At 43.9% G+C, this 17,806-nt stretch overlaps 1 protein-coding gene across 1 annotated transcript; it reads right to left on the bottom strand.

Moving 5' to 3' along the window:
* Positions 1-813: 813 nt before the first annotated feature.
* Positions 814-16,551, bottom strand: LOC137892858 (major facilitator superfamily domain-containing protein 12-like). Its single transcript, XM_068738259.1, has 11 exons — positions 15,735-16,551; positions 13,518-13,637; positions 8,350-8,560; positions 8,043-8,172; positions 5,180-5,419; positions 4,917-5,009; positions 4,694-4,786; positions 3,308-3,478; positions 3,047-3,141; positions 2,711-2,841; positions 814-2,578 (listed from the first exon to the last, which is right to left on the bottom strand). The coding sequence occupies exons 1-11, from the start codon at positions 15,880-15,882 to the stop codon at positions 2,535-2,537; spliced, it is 1,476 nt and encodes a 491-aa protein (XP_068594360.1). The 5' UTR covers positions 15,883-16,551; the 3' UTR covers positions 814-2,534.
* Positions 16,552-17,806: the final 1,255 nt, after the last annotated feature.

The raw sequence follows: 17,806 nt of genomic DNA, 5'->3' as shown, positions 1-17,806 counted from the left end.
CCCTGTGCAGATCCTGAGAATTGGAGACATGCCACCAGAAATGTGCTGTGAGAAGAGGAAGTTCAGCGGCAGTACTGATGTTATCTAAAAGCAGTATTTAAGCCATCCAGTATCCAGCGCTCTTTTCACTATTTCGGTAAGAGAACTTGTCGAATGTTTTCTTACCGAAGAGAAGAGTAACGATAAGAAATCATTGGTGAATCCCACAAAAAAATGGGTACTAACAAAATCAAAACAAATCATGAACATGAACAAAAATAAGAGTAATGTGTTTTTAAATGTCCCAGCAGACTGCTGACTCATCATCTCTGACCCAAACAGACAATCTCACCACAAGATCGTTTTAGGATCACGTCTTCCTTTACAGAACAAGTCGGCCCGGTTGTCAAGGAAATGCAAATTTTCCAGTTTTCTTAACTTCTCGTCCATGTTTGCTCACAATCATTTTTCTGAAATATGCCTCAGCAACAGCAGTGTGGCCTTATGTGACCTCACAAAATATGCCCAAACCCATGTTTTGTCCATAACTCAAGAATGTAAATGCTAATTGTGACAATTTCACACAACCGTCTAATAGGATAAAATGAAATGATGACATTTTGGACAGACGTGGATACAAACCCTATTTTGACTGATTATCTGAGACACACGATCGCCAGGCGTAACTCTAGTTCTAGTTTGTTTGTTTGTCTCACGATATGACTGTGGTTATTATGTGGTTATTATGTGGTTATTATGAGTTTCCCTTTTCTCTAAAGCTGAGTGAACGACTAACAGTTCAGAATTCAAGTCAAACACGGACACATTTCCAGCTGCACCTCATGAAATCTGTTTAATGACAAAACATCAGAGAAGTCACCGCATCAACAAAGACATAAAAAGGAAATAAAAACAAAGTTATCGCTGAGATGACAGATTATCACGCAGGTCACAGAGAGCTTTGGCACTGCGTCGATCGAACAAAAGACTCCAACACCAGTGCCAGTTCTGGTCATTTACCAGTAGAATTCCCGCATTATATTATATGAATACACATATTTTAGAGTTGATCCCTTTTAAAGTAATTTTATATCGAATACAATTCTGCTATTCAAGTTTCTTTTGATTATAAAAATATTCTTTAAAACCATATTCCATTTGGTCTGTAAGTAAGTAAAACAATGTACCAAGAAAAACAATTAAAATAGAAATAATATCTCATCATAATGATTTGATCCATGAGTGAGAAGCCTCCTGAATACAAGTGCTAGTCTAACTGATCCACAACAATGAGGCACAAGTTATCCCAGCTCAGCTGCAGCGAGGCCTCGACTCTCCTTCAGCACCACGGGCTGGACTCCAGAGTCCGTGTGAAACTAGTGGTTTGCTCCGTCTGGAGGAAAGTATGAGCCGTCAATGAAGCGTTCCGCTAGGGAGTGATTTTTGGATGGTGGTCGTCGGCACTGACGGGACATCGGCTCTATTCATAACGGTCCCTGCGTCTCCTGCGGTGTTTCTGAGCCGGATCACTCGAATGCACCCCATAATGCATCGGTTTCCCTTCCTCGTCCTTTTTATTTCTGGCTCTGATGTCCGTAGGTGAAGCAGCAGGAAAGCGGTTCCCTTTTGGAAGTGATCCGCTTCAGCCGAGGCCTCCGGTCAGCTGAGGGATGTTTCCTCTCAAGCTCTGTGTCGTCTGTTTCAGCAATGAAACATGTTGAGCTGAAGACTATTAAGACCTGGACCCCGTCTCCTCATCATTTTACAACGTTCTGTAGAACAAAACCCATGAAACCTAACAGCACATTCATGCTCGCTGCTGTGTGTGAAGCAGTCCATAAGGATTCTATACCCTCAATGATTTACTCCTCATTCCCTCGTTGGTGCTGACAATGAAACCAGACCAGCTGTGTCTGCGGAGCCAAGCAGATGTTAGCCGCCTAATCTTGTGGTTTTGGTGATTTAAACAGTGTAAAACAGTAAAGATGATTTGTATGAATGCATCAACATGATGGTCTCATAATCATCAGCTGCTGGCTATCTGCTAATCTGGCAATTCTCTGACGAACAGTTTGACTTTATTTGATGAACTGATCATCAATGTGGGTTCAGGCAGAGCGCAGAGCTTATTTTAGAGGCAGCGCGACAGCATGATGGATCTGGTGCGTATGAGTCCGCGGCGGCACGAAAAGACTCAAAGACGCATCCGCACCAGCTAAAGAAGTTTGGGCCGACTAAACAAAACTCCGCCTCCTGTAGTAGATAGATCAACGGCAGCCTATATTACCCAGATTTCTACCTATGTTGAAAATGGCTAGGACTAAAATGTCCCTTCTCAGTTCCTGTGGATTCCCCGTTTACTCCTGTAACATCAACAGGGTTAAAGTGCACCAGTCCAGTAGGCAGTCAGGAGTTACCCTGGTGCCTCTAAAAACCAAAGAAGAAGAATCTTATAGAGAAACTAAAGGGAGAGTTCTTCCAGCTGAATGCTCCAGAGTTGTTTCCCTGCTGTGCTGATGAGGTGTCACTTGTAGGGAAAGGTGGGGGAGGGGCTGTTAGTTGACTGTGGATTCATTCTCAGAGATGAGTGGCTGACCACCTAGACACACAGACACACAGACACACACACACACACACACACACACACACACACACACAGGAAAGCTAAGATGTGAACCAGAACTAAGCCATAAGGAACAGCTGCAGCTATAATACACCAACAGAGACTCACGTGGTCTGATCCTGATTGGCCAGATGAGGATGGAGCAGAGCGCCAAAGCTGCAACGACTGCCATGCCGCCCGTTACGATGACCATGATGTAATGATAGAACCACACACAGGCTGGACAGCAAATCACGGTACTGAGGGAGACAACTAAATGTTAAACTGAGATGTACAGTCAGGGACAATGTAGGGAAAAGCAAACTAACAAAACTAAGAATGTCCAAGATTTAAGTCTTGAATTTACTTGAAAAAACACAAAACTGACAAATTTGCAAGATGGCTTCTGAGCGGAGGTCCTAGAATAAACGTTCTCATAAGACGTGTGAGTGAGTGTGTACTAACTGGCAGGGGTGCAGAGCCTGAATGAGCATCACGGCTGCTCCGTTAGCCAGCTTATCAGTGAAGCTCATGGCTCCGTACACAAACGCTCCGCTTTGCTGCATGGAGAGAAGAAGAGGATAAAGATAGAGAATGATGACACTTAAAACACACACACACACACACACACACACACACACACACACACACACACACACACACACACACACACACACACACACACACACACACACACACACACACACACACACACACACACCTTACCGTCTGGTTGGCAATGAGCTCGGCCGTCATGGCGAGCGATATGACCAGGACGGTGGCTGACCCCACCCCCAGCAGCACAGCGGCCCCGTACACCCGCTCGCCCATCTTGTCGTCCAAAAGCACCCAGTAGGAGAAGGCCATGATCAGCAGCAGGCCCACGAAGTAAGTGAGCTGCACCAATCAGGAGAGAGACACACGGTGACAGGTGAGTTGCTGGTTCGAATCCAGCCCCGGTGAGAACCAACACTTAGTTCTGGCTTAAACGCTTCCTCTTCTTATTAGTGTAGATACAGAATCAGATACCTCACCACCCAAAATGATCATTTGTGTATTAATTGCTCACCCCGTGTGACCGTGTGAGTTTTTCGCTCATGTTCTCAAGGTGAACGGAGAAAACGGAGAAAGTTGATGAATTAAGGTAAATGTGGGGCGCGTTCAACAACAGCTACACTATAATCAACCTGCATGATGTCATCTGGTGTCCAGTGGACTTTGACCCAGAGGCACCGATGACAAGAAGAACTGTATAGAAACAGACATCTTCTTTCTGATGGTCTCGTTCACATATGAAGGTCCTACAGAGGATCAGGACTACACCGAGATGGTTTCAGAACCCGTTCATAGATCCTCACAGAAACTTTAACGTCCAGTGACACCAGTCCGTCTACTTGGCTCTGCTCGTGCATGGAGAGCTCTCTTATCTGTGGTCACATAAATAGTGGTTGTGTTATACAGGACTTATTGAAGAAGTATTTCTTTGTAGGATTAAATGTAAAAATGTACATGTGAAAGCCTGCTTCATCAGGACTGTGTGTGTCTGTGCGCGCTTTGATCAGATTTGATTGACAGTAGTGATTGCCACAATTCTGTCCACAAGTTTTCAACACATCGTAAGTATCTGTATCTGAATCTGTTCCAGGAATAACAACCATGATACTGACACGACTACTCCGCCTCTCAGGGATACGACGCTGAGAAGAAAGGGTTCGATTGTGAAGTGCAATGAGTCGGTGGGTGTCAAAGGGTTAATGGCAATACGGTTTATTGACACTGAAAGAGAGAGTACAGCTGGCTTAAAGCTGGATCAGTCAATTTATGGCAGCTTCTGGCAGACGAGCACAACGCTGACGTTGCACAACGGGGATATGATGACAGGCGACCAAATGAAACGGGTAACGTAAGTTCACAACTCAACAAATTACATAACATAGGTCGAGTCGTTTTCAGACATCTGAATGCAGAAAAGTTACATATTATACCTTTAAAGTTGAAAGTAGCCTGATAGACTACATTTTGTGAAGGGTAAAAAAAAAAAAAAAAGATCAACAATAAAAAGTCACCCATTCACAAGTCTGGAGCCATGCTGATGGGTGAGGTTCTACTTACACACTTTCCAATGAGTTTACTGACAGGCTTCATGATGAAGGAGGACAGGAAGCCACTCAGGTACATCACTAGTGGGATCGTTGCGATGAACTTCTGTTGGCGGGAGACAGAGAACGAAGGAACGCTGAGGACAGACTGGTGCAGGTCGCTGTCACACAGAGCGTCACTGATGAACGCAGAATGTGGACATAGAAAAAGGACGACTGTGGTGAATCTGTGTTACCTTGGGCAGCCCCAGAGTGTTAATGAGATACATGGAGATGTAGGTCTGAGACAGATTGACCATTAACCTGGTAGACATGTAGAGTAAGGCCACCTACAAGAGACACACAGTAACACGCAGGTCTGTCAGCCTGTTTGCTGCAGGCAGTGCAACACATTTGACCAAAGACTGTCAAGCTGCTGGAATGAGAATCATTGTGGGAACACAGAACACTTCAGGTGAAGTTTAGCTCCGGCTCCGCTGTGTTTGTAGAATCGCCCCACCTGGTAAAAAGAAGGCTGCTGCAGCCAACATTTCCACTGCAGAAGAGGCGAGGAAGTCTTACAGTGGGGAAGCCTCAGCTCCCCCTCCTCATCTTCCTCATCTTCTTCCTCCTCCTCCAGCCTCTTCCTCCCCTCCTCTCCTCCAGTCTCCCCGTCTGCTCCAGACCTCCTCTCTGCGATCCCCAGGTGGAAGAAGAGGGAGAAGAGAGCGCCGATGCACAGCACGATCAACGCCAGATTCTGTGATCAAACACAACATGGTCACGGGTTCATCTCAACTAGCCGATCGCCAGCTGTTCTTCATTGTTCCTTCAAGTGTGTGAAGGCCCAATGTTTCAGTCTGAGGTTTTATAAAGCATACTACTGTATGTACAGTGAAAAAAAGACAATGACAACAATAATATCTTGGATGGACTTTGAAGGAAAATAGTTTGATGAGTATATGATATCACAACACGGTTACACAAGGATCACCATGTTCACCTGCATGTCACCTAAACCACAGAAGTGAGGGATCCCCTCTCATCTCAGCCTTTCATCCTGATCAATGACCAAACCGTTGAAATGGTTGGCACCTTCAAAAAGCCCGGAGTGACACTGGACCATACGCTCAGCTTCGATCAACCAAAAAGGAGTCAGTCTTACGTTGCTCCCCCATCTCTGTTGTATCAGAGCACTACTCAGACCAGTGCAGCTTTATTCAGGATGAATGATGGAGCCAGGTCTGTGACGACGTGGGCTCAACAGTCACCTACTTCCTGCTGCTTTCATCCATCTGATTTTTCTGCGACAGGACATCAGACAGCCAGCAGTAGGCTGGGTCGTGGAGTAGCCTTAGGTCCTAGCTGGGCTAGCTTAGCTTCCATCTCTGCTCTCCTCTTCCACTGCACTGCTCCTCCAGCTTCTTCAGCTCACCGATCTTAGCTCAGCAGTGTGTGTACTGGTAGCTCCGTTAGCCAAACGCAGCTTCTAAAACACTAGAAGTGAGCAAAGTGTGGGTGCAGAGTAGCGGCTGAGAGGCAGCGATGCACCCAGCTGTGTTATCTGCAGGCCGGTTAAAGCAGAGGTTCTCAACTGGTCTGGCTGCGGGACCCACCATCACCCCTTAATGACAAGTCACAACCCAAATTTTCAGCTTCTCAAATGTATTTAATGAAAAGATGGTGCAGTTCGAACCTGAGCTGAAAATGTCCTCTGCAGTCATAGTAGTAGGGAGCTCTCTTGTGCAGAGGAATTGTTCCCGTCAGTCCCTGGCCCACACGTTTCACGTAAACGAGTAAAACTGCTTTGGTTGTTATGTCTGTAGATTCGTCCATTTGTAATGCAAAAAGACCGCTTGCCTTAATTCGAGCTGTGGTCTGTTTGTGCCAGAAGCTCGCTGCACAAAACACACTGAGGTTTTTGCCCTCTTTTGTCCTCAATGTAAGAAAATCTATATCTCATGTAGTCGGTGTCGTACTTGCGTTTCACTCAATTAGCATGAAAACAAACTTTGTGGGTGTTCTTCTATACTGTGAAATGAGTGTATATTAGCATTACAAGGCATTAACGCCAAATACTGTTAAGGAGTGTGAATAACTCCGCTGCATAAAAAATCCCCATCAAAATAAAAGCACAGGATTTCTTTTTTTCAGGCAAAGGCCCACTGAAAACGGGTCCGCGACCCACCAGTTGAGAATCACTGGGTTAAAGGTACAGAGTGAATCCTTTCAGGGGATGGAATATCATATTAATAACTATGTCTTTAGTGTACAATCACCTGAAACTAAGAATTGTTCATATCTGTATAGGGAGCGGGTCCTCTTCACAGAGTCCATCACATTACTTGAGGTCCACCGTAGTTCTCCGACACAAAACTGCAGTAAAAGTAGTGTTAGCCGCCATGTGACTCCTGCTGCTCCTAAAGAAGTGTTATTACTGTGAGGATGGCCGCTGAGCGAGGGGAACATTAACACCGTTTTGCACTCACTCGCTAACGTAACCACAGTCTCGGTAAGTGGAGGGGTACCACACGGCTAGACGACACCAAATCCTACACACTGTCCCTTTAAGAGTAGTGAGTGAGGAGTCAGCAGGCAGTCAATGGCAGGATAAAACAGGCAGTGTTTTCCTTGAGCATGCAGACACAACTGCCCGAATACGACATTAAACAGGGACAGACACCGAGGTGCACACTCACTCATGGACTGGCGGAGATAATAAATGTTATAATTTTTGCATTACTCGTGCTTATCGAACGGGTTCTACCACATCATCTGCTTTATATATGGGGTGGTGGACTACAAGCTGGTCGGAAAGAAGGAAGCTTGGATGGATGGACATCAATGTCCTCTTATCCCCTTCAAAAGGTCTAGACAAAAGATATAAACCAGGGAGAGTCACCGCTGAGGAAATGGAGTTTGGACTCTACTGAAAATTGGAGCTCAGGACTCATCCTGAGGATGGGTAACATACTCCAAACTTGGAATATAAGAGAGTTCTCAGTAGAACCCCCTGAGTGGATTCTAAATGAGACTTTTGGAATATGAAAAGGGACCCCCTGGGTGGGTTATTGTTAGAAAGGGGAAACGTTCTGGATACAACCCCCACAGAAGGTTCTGGGTGGAACCATCACACCATCTGTAGAACCTCTCACAAGGGGTTTGGAGTGGAACCTTTCACAGATGGTTCTATGTACAACCCTTTATATTGGGTTCTAGGCAGAACCCTCTGAAAGGGCTCCAGATGGAATCTTTATAAAATGTTCTACCAGGAAGAAGACTTCTATGGGGACAAGCCGACGAGCCCTATATGGTTCTCGTTAGCATCTTTTTTGTAAGAGTGTTTCTTTCACTGTCAATGTCTGAGCAGAACTCCTCCTTACCCTGAAGATGTGGATATCTTGTGGTCCGAGCATATCACTGAGCGGGTCGTCTTCCTCTCCAGCCTGGACGTGGAACAGCAGGTAAGCCACTGCATACACTGTGATGTTGGCTATCACTGTGAACGCATACCTGCACACGTACACACGTACACACGTACACACACACACACACACACACACACACACACACACACACACACACACACACACACACACACACACACACACACAAACTGCATATTCAGGATCTGTACCATACCTTGCCACGTGTACCGTTAGGTGCACTATCTTTGCATATAAAACGCACCTGTATGCAGTGAGTTCGACTTTAGCGTGCTCACAGGTGACCAGCTCTGGAATGAGAGACAGGTGGGAGATCTGGGTGGCGGCCCAGCCGAACTGAAAGACGATGATGAACGGGATGAAGTAGGTCAAACTGGCCCACTGAGGGGTGAGGGAGCCACAGCCCAGACACTGGTTGAAGATGAAGGCAAAGGACAGCAGCACGCTCAGTGTACCTGACACACACACACACACACACACACACACACACACACAAAGATATTCAGTTTATACTGTAAAAATACACATATCCTTTTTCTTATTTACTCAAGTGATCTCGTATCAGATGACCTCAACCATATCCACACACATGAAAGCGACAGGAAGTGGTTTTTGCAGCGACATTGGGCAAAAACTCCATGATTATCTTTCAACATATTGTTATTTAAGTGATCCCCCAGAGAAGGCAGCTTTCTGGAACAGGTAAAAAAAACACCAGAGAGATCACATACATCGTCCTTCATTCAGTAACCTGTACTAGTACTACTCATTCATCACATACATCGTCCTTCATACAGTAACCTGTACTAGTACTACTCATTCATCACATACATCGTCCTTCATACAGTAACCTGTACTAGTACTACTCATTCATCACATACATCGTCCTTCATACAGTAACCTGTACTAGTACTACTCATTCATCACATACATCGTCCTTCATACAGTAACCTGTACTAGTACTACTCATTCATCACATACATCGTCCTTCATACAGTAACCTGTACTAGTACTACTCATTCATCACATACATCGTCCTTCATTCAGTAACCTGTACTAGTACTACTCATTCATCACATACATCGTCCTTCATACAGTAACCTGTACTAGTACTACTCATTCATCACATACATCGTCCTTCATACAGTAACCTGTACTAGTACTACTCATTCATCACATACATCGTCCTTCATTCAGTAACCTGTACTAGTACTACTCATTCATCACATACATCGTCCTTCATACAGTAACCTGTACTAGTACTACTCATTCATCACATACATCGTCCTTCATACAGTAACCTGTACTAGTACTACTCATTCATCACATACATCGTCCTTCATACAGTAACCTGTACTAGTACTACTCATTCATCACATACATCGTCCTTCATTCAGTAACCTGTACTAGTACTACTCATTCATCACATACATCGTCCTTCATTCAGTAACCTGTACTAGTACTACTCATTCATTACATACATCGTCCTTCATACAGTAACCTGTACTAGTACTACTCATTCATCACATACATCGTCCTTCATACAGTAACCTGTACTAGTACTACTCATTCATCACATACATCGTCCTTCATACAGTAACCTGTACTAGTACTACTCATTCATCACATACATCGTCCTTCATACAGTAACCTGTACTAGTACTACTCATTCATCACATACATCGTCCTTCATTCAGTAACCTGTACTAGTACTACTCATTCATTACATACATCGTCCTTCATACAGTAACATTACATTACATTACAGTCATTTAGCAGACGCTTTTATCCAAAGCGACTTACAATAAGTGCATTCAACATTGGTAATCAAAAGAACTACTAGTCACCAGAAGTCATAAGTACATTTCCTTTTCCAAACAAGCATCTAAGAGCATGAAGCAGAGCATAACTCAGAGCCAAAGTACAGTGCAGAAACAAGAAAAACAGTTAGTGCTATAAGTAATACGAATACAATAAGTGCAACAAGCTAGTATGAAAACAATAAGTGCTAAGTGGAAGGCTCAGGGTAGCACTTCCTGAAGAAGTGGGTTTTCAGTCTGTGCCGAAAGATGGGCAGCGACTCTGCTGTCCTGACGTCAGTGGGAAGTTCATTCCACCACTGTGGGGCCAGGACAGAAAACAGCCATGACCGAGTCGATCGGCCGCAGGGACCTCTGAGCGACGGGGCAACCAATCGCCCCGAGGCAGCAGAGCGAAGTGGTCGGGCGGGGGTGTAAGGCTTGACCATGGCCTGGAGATAGGAAGGAGCTGTTCCTTTCACTGCCCTGTAGGCTAGCACCAGAGTCTTAAACTGGATGCGAGCTCTTACAGGTAGCCAGTGTAGAGAACGGAGAAAGGAGGTTGTGTGGGAGAACTTGGGGCGATTGAACACCAGGCGAGCTGCGGCTTTCTGGACAAGCTCCAGAGGTCTGATGGCCGACGCCGGGGCTCCGGCGAGTAGAGAGTTGCAGTAGTCCAGGCGGGAGATGACAAGAGCCTGGATGAGAACCTGCGCCGTCTCGTCAGTGAGGAAGGGACGAATCCTCCTGATGTTGTAGAGCAGGAATCTGCAGGAGCGTGTAACGGATGAAATGTTTGCCGAGAATGACAGTTGGTCATCCAGGGTCACACCCAGGTAATTCGCAGTCCGAATTGGCGTCACCACGGTATCATCAATGGTGATGGACAGGTCCCGGTGCGGGCAACCCTTCCCCGGGAGGAACAGTAGCTCAGTTTTGTCTAAGTTGAGCTTGAGGTGGTTTGTCGTCATCCACTTTGAGATGTCAGCCAAACATGCAGCGATGCGCGTCTCCACTTGGGTGTCACCGGGGGGAAATGACAAGACCAGCTGGGTGTCATCGGCATAACAATGGTAGGAGAAGTCATGCGAGCAAATAACAGAACCCAGAGATGTAACCTGTACTAGTACTACTCATTCATCACATACATCGTCCTTCATTCAGTAACCTGTACTAGTACTACTCATTCATCACATACATCGTCCTTCATTCAGTAACGTGTACTAGTACTACTCATTCATCACATACATCGTCCTTCATTCAGTAACCTGTACTAGTACTACTCATTCATCACATACATCGTCCTTCATTCAGTAACCTGTACTAGTACTACTCATTCATCACATACATCGTCCTTCATTCAGTAACCTGTACTAGTACTACTCATTCATCACATACATCGTCCTTCATTCAGTAACCTGTACTAGTACTACTCATTCATCACATACATCGTCCTTCATACAGTAACCTGTACTAGTACTACTCATTCATCACATACATCGTCCTTCATACAGTAACCTGTACTAGTACTACTCATTCATCACATACATCGTCCTTCATACAGTAACCTGTACTAGTACTACTCATTCATCACATACATCGTCCTTCATACAGTAACCTGTACTAGTACTACTCATTCATCACATACATCGTCCTTCATACAGTAACCTGTACTAGTACTACTCATTCATTACATACATCGTCCTTCATACAGTAACCTGTACTAGTACTACTCATTCATCACATACATCGTCCTTCATTCAGTAACCTGTACTAGTACTACTCATTCATTACATACATCGTCCTTCATACAGTAACCTGTACTAGTACTACTCATTCATTACATACATCGTCCTTCATACAGTAACCTGTACTAGTACTACTCATTCATTACATACATCGTCCTTCATTCAGTAACCTGTACTAGTACTACTCATTCATCACATACATCGTCCTTCATTCAGTAACCTGTACTAGTACTACTCATTCATCACATACATCGTCCTTCATACAGTAACCTGTACTAGTACTACTCATTCATCACATACATCGTCCTTCATTCAGTAACCTGTACTAGTACTACTCATTCATCACATACATCGTCCTTCATTCAGTAACCTGTACTAGTACTACTCATTCATCACATACATCGTCCTTCATACAGTAACCTGTACTAGTACTACTCATTCATCACATACATCGTCCTTCATACAGTAACCTGTACTAGTACTACTCATTCATCACATACATCGTCCTTCATTCAGTAACCTGTACTAGTACTACTCATTCATCACATACATCGTCCTTCATTCAGTAACCTGTACTAGTACTACTCATTCATCACATACATCGTCCTTCATTCAGTAACCTGTACTAGTACTACTCATTCATCACATACATCGTCCTTCATTCAGTAACCTGTACTAGTACTAGTAACTAGTTTGAAGCCAGTCATGGTCCAGTATGTATGGAGCTGTCTTCCTACCTTTATCGTGGTGTTTTAATTCGAGAGCTTTACTCATTAATTTTGGGGACAAGGTTGGCATGGGCAGTAGACTACGTAATAGAGCCGCGGCGGGCAGAAGTGGATGAACCCGGTTCTACCCATCAGGGACACTCTGAGAAGTTAAGCGAACGCACCCTCAACGAGGCAGGAGACATCATTTCATTGGTCAACACTACACCTGGCATTCTATCGGTTGGGAAATTTTGACAGGGTTGTTACACAAAAAATCACAGAGCAGAGGAGAAATCTGAGAGCAGACGTTTCACGAGCACAGGAAATCTGTGCAAGCGGCAATACATCCACGTGAAGCAGAGCAAATCCAAGCACAAGCAGGGGCTATTAGAGTGTGAGGACAGCATTTTGATGGAAAGCATTACATCAATGTGTCATGCTCTCAAGTCCAATGACACGCTCCAGAAAGAAGATAGGAAATAAGCTCCATAAGTATGCACCTCACACTGAGAATGGACTTTACAGTAGGAGACACCTTGTGACCAGCTGCTCAACACAATATGACCTCGTATAGGTTTATGATGAAGCTTTCCGTGTGTGTGTGTGTGTGTGTGTGTGTGTGTGTGTGTGTGTGTGTGTGTGTGTGTGTGTGTGTGTGTGTGTGTGTGTGTCACTAGGATACTTCCACTTTTTAAGACGTTCCACTGTAAAGCACAGATAACCCCCCCCCCCCCCCCTCTGACATTACGGAGTCTTGTAAAACATGATCTGACCTGCACTTGATCAATAAGAGCTCAGCATGAGAGCATAGTCCATACAGGAGTTTTTATTCAAAGTTACATGAATACCCTTTATGGGAGTATGTACATAACAGCTGACTGACAGAAACAAGGACCAGCTTCAGGACTAAACCACATTTACATTGACTGAGCACTACTTGTTTTAAAGTTACATAAATGTGAGCATTATGTAAAATGTATCAATACAAATATCAATAGTTTAGAAAAAAACAATGTATAACATATAATGTTGTCTCCCTACCTCGAACCTTTAAGTTTATTTGGAGGTACTATGTGAAAATCAGCTTTATGTGGATTACAAATTCTCTGAATTCACACTTTACTGTTGAAGGGTCTGTGCATCTATCTGACTTACCAACTAAATGCCATGTCTTCCTCTTGCCGTAGTTGCCACAGCCAGGCGTTCGGTCTGACTCGTAGCCAATGAGAGGCGTACAGATGCCATCAGCTACCTGGCCAACCAGCAGCAACACACCTGCACCGTGGGTACACATTCACAAATCAGTTAATACAATACAAATGAACCTGCGACAACAGACGAGGCGAGGGTAAATAGTCACTGTTTTAATTCAGTACAAATATCCATATAAAGGAATGGCTTTAAAATAACTAAGAATGCATAGCCCTCCTTTAAAAACACCAGCGTCAACTGAATGGTGGAGTCTCTTCAAGAAGATGTATTAATGGGTTATTATAGAGGACTACATGCATTGTCCAGATGTCAATAAATATCGCATACAACATGTGTAGAACTAGAGAATGTGATGACATACAGATACAATATGTAAAGAGACAGACGGACAGACAGATGGATAGACAGATGGATAGACAGATATACAGTTGTGGTCAAAAGTTTACATACACTTGTAAAGAACATAATGTCATGGCTCTCTTGAGTTTCCAGTTATTTCTACAACTCTGATTTTTCTCTGATAGAGTGATTGGAACAGATACTTCTTTGTCACAAAAAACATTCATGAAGTTTGGTTCTTTCATGACTTCATTATGGGTTAACAGAAAAAGTGATCAAATCTGCTGGGTCAAAAATATACATACAGCAGTGCTAATATTTGGTTACATGTCCCTTGGCCATTTTCACTTCAATTAGGCGCTTTTGGTAGCCATCCACAAGCTTCTGGCAAGCTTCTCGTTGAATCTTTGACCACTCCTCTTGACAGAATTGGTGCAGTTCAGTTAAATTTGATAGCTTTCTGACATGGACTTGTTTCTTCAGCATTGTCCACATGTTCTCAATGGGATTTAAGTCAGGACTTTGGGAAGGCCATTCTAAAACCCTAATTCTAGCCTGATTTAGCCATTCCATTACCACTTTTGATGTGTGTTTGGGGTCATTGTCCTGTTGGAACACCCAACTGCGCCCAAGACCCAACCTTCGGGCTGATGATTTTAGGTTATCTTGAAGAATTTGAAGGTAATCCTCCTTCTTCATTATCCCATTTACTCTCTGTAAAGCACCAGTTCCATTGGCAGCAAAACAGCCCCACAGCATAATACTACCACCACCGTGCTTGACGGTAGGCATGGTGTTCTTGGGGTTAAAGGCCTCTCCTTTTCTCCTCCAAACATATTGCTGGGCATTGTGGCCAAACAGCTCGATTTTTGTTTCGTCTGACCACAGAACTTTCCTCCAGAAGGTCTTATCTTTGTCCACGTGATCAGCAGCAAACTTCAGTCGAGCCTTAAGGTGCCGCTTTTGGAGCGAGGGCTTCCTTCTTGCACGGCAGCCTCTCAGTCCATGGAGATGCAAAACACGCTTGACTGTGGACACTGACACCTGTGTTCCAGCAGCTTCTAATTCTTGGCAGATCTGCTTTTTGGTGGTTCTCGGTTGACTCTTCACCCTCCTGACCAATTTTCTCTCAGCAGCAGGTGATAGCTTGCGTTTTCTTCCTGATCGTGGCAGTGACAAAACAGTGCCATGCACTTTATACTTACAAACAATTGTTTGCACTGTTGCTCTTGGGACCTGCAGCTGCTTTGAAATGGCTCCAAGTGACTTTCCTGACTTGTTCCAGTCAATGATTAGCTTTTTCAGATCCATGCTGAGCTCCTTTGACTTTCCCATTGTAGCGTTTGTGGGCGTTTGTATCCAATGAGCCCTATTTAAATGGCCTCAGAGAAGTCACCAGTTGTAGTCACTCATAATCACTCATAAGAAGTTAAGAGGCCATGCTATGAAGCTCATTTCATTGACACAACTTTCTAAGTCACCAAAATTGCTAATTCATGTTGCTGTATGTATATTTTTGACCCAGTAGATTTTGTCACTTCTTCTGTTAACCCATAATAAAGTCATGAAAGAACCAAACTTCATGAATGTTTTTTGTGACAAAGAAGTATCTGTTCCAATCACTCTATCAGAGAAAAATCAGAGTTGTAGAAATAACTGGAAACTCAAGAGAGCCATGACATTATGTTCTTTACAAGTGTATGTAAACTTTTGACCACAACTGTATACTGTATATATAGACATACAGATAAATAGATGGTAGACAGATAGATATAGATAGAAATACAGACAGATATATAGATAGACAGACAGACAGACTACCTGCATATGTGTTTTCGAATCCCAGGACTGAGTGGTAGAACACCAGTAGGTATGTGAACCACATGGAGGCACACAGGTCGTTCAGAAAGTGTCCCACCGCATAGCTGAGTCTCTTGAGGGCTGGCAGAGACCTCTCCGTGTCCGACATGCTGGCTCGTGGGAGATGAAACACTGGAAGCTCAACACCGTCTTCACCGGCTACATTGACAGGGCTGAACTAAGTTTAATAAACTAGCTAAAGTACTTCTTAAGAGAGGTCGACAGAGCGGAATGGCTACAGACCATTTCTCAGTTCCCCTTTTCACATGTTCACCAGCATTTCACAAACACTCGTCGTCGTGTCAGTCCGTTCAGCAGGTTCTACTTTGGTATATATACTTCGGTAGGACACAAAGAAGTTCCCCTCTATCTCGGTGTCGGTTTCCTTGTAATCAGGTGACAGTGGAGAGCTGTGTCAAAGCCAGGAGGAGCGTCTGAGGAGGAGGCAAGTGAAGCGAAACCGAATCACACCAGAGGACTAAAAGGGGTTTTCATCGCGGAACTTCTCCCCTTACATTTCGACACCTAACTAGCGTGAACAATTAAACGTATTAGAGCTGTTGTGCCTCAGCTTTCTGTCAGGTCGGTCCCATTGACAGTGGCCCCACATTTAAATCCATCCTGCGCCTTTTCTTCGTACATTTTGTTCAATGGCAGCAGCGGGAAATGGTAAATCCACCTCGGTACGGAAAACACCATTAACCTATAGCTAACTAGCTAACTAGCTGCACCAGTAAAGCACACCTGGCGACACAAACATAAACAGACGTAAACAACAAAGCAGACCGGTCAATGACGATGACGAAGCATGACAAGCCAGAGAAATTGACCAATAGGGAACCTCTCATGGTCCGCTCAGCCAATAGCGGAAGCCCAGGGGTTCAACTTCCTCACGTGACAGCCAAAGCTCGTGTATGTAACAAATCAAAAATGTGTGAGCGACATCTCCAGGTCACTTCCTCCGTTGCGTAAAGATGTTACATTAAAAGTGTCAAAGCTATAAATCACTGTCAATTTGGCCACCATTAGGAAATATCATAAAAGCAGTTGCTGTAATATTAGTCTACATATTTTGTATGTCATAGATGTCAAAGCAGTTCACCCACAGTTCCAGTTCCATTTCAGCAGTTTGACATCCAGTGCCTTGCTCAGGGGCACTAGAGTTATCTTAACAGGAAGTTATCAGCCGCCTGCCTCACAAGGTCCCAGCTGGCATTACTGCTGAGATGCATGTTGACGGAGCATTCAATATGTATTTTTCATCAGTGTGGGTAAAAGATCAAATTAAAGTGTAGAACTCAATAGCATATGTGACTTGAGTTCTACACCTTGTTTGAAGATGCAGGTTTACTGGATTATTTGGATAACTGTGCCGAAACAGTCACATCAAGAAACAGACCCAAGAAATAGAGATAAAAAAGTCAAACCCATCTGGGAAGATCAAGTCTAGATTTCATAATACTGCATTATTCCAACATTTGAGAGCCTCACCTTCTTTGACTATTCTTCATTGCTTTTCCGTCTGTAGATGCTTCCCTGAGCTCTCAGTCACTATCAATGAACAAAAATATCTCTCCATTTTTATGTCAATGTTATTCAGTCACACTATATCAAAGCGATTAGGTCTCAAACTTCCCTCAAATGTAATGACAGATAATCTGAGATTGTCTCTTGTGGTCCACTAAATGTCTCCATTTAGTAACCATATTAAATAAGAAATCACAAACATATTTTGTAAATACATACAACATATTTCTATTTCCTACTGACCTGACTGATAATCATGCTCCTTAATCACTCCTTTCAATGTGGCTGCCAGAAAAATCAAAGATCACAGAAGGAAACTGGATTTGCGGAGGCCTTACAAAATGTATAAACTCTACTGGTGGAGAGGAGGCAGGAGGCCAAGATCACCAGCATCTTCCACAACATCTCCCCTTAAAGGACTGTGGAAGAAAAATAGTGCCAATAGTATTTACATGTCCTGTGTACCTTGTTTCACACTTGATCTCCATTTGAAAATCAAATACAAA

Source organism: Cebidichthys violaceus, unplaced genomic scaffold, assembly GCF_023349555.1.
Source record: "Cebidichthys violaceus isolate CVI_PGR_0920_01 unplaced genomic scaffold, fCebVio1.0.p SCAF_8, whole genome shotgun sequence".
NCBI classification, from domain to species: Eukaryota; Metazoa; Chordata; class Actinopteri; order Perciformes; family Stichaeidae; genus Cebidichthys; species Cebidichthys violaceus.
This window is presented reverse-complemented; position numbering and strand designations above follow the sequence as displayed.

Bases quoted from the DNA above. Each gene is read 5' to 3' on its own strand.
- LOC137892858 (XM_068738259.1), bottom strand. From the start codon at position 15,882: ATGTCGGACACGGAGAGGTCTCTGCCAGCCCTCAAGAGACTCAGCTAT. The intron at 8,561-13,517 runs GTAAGTCAGATA...TGTGTGTGTCAG, and splicing joins GAAGACATGGCATTTAGTTG to GTACACTGAGCGTGCTGCTG. The intron at 2,579-2,710 runs GTGAGTCTCTGT...CTGTGTGTCTAG, and splicing joins GCCAATCAGGATCAGACCAC to GTGGTCAGCCACTCATCTCT.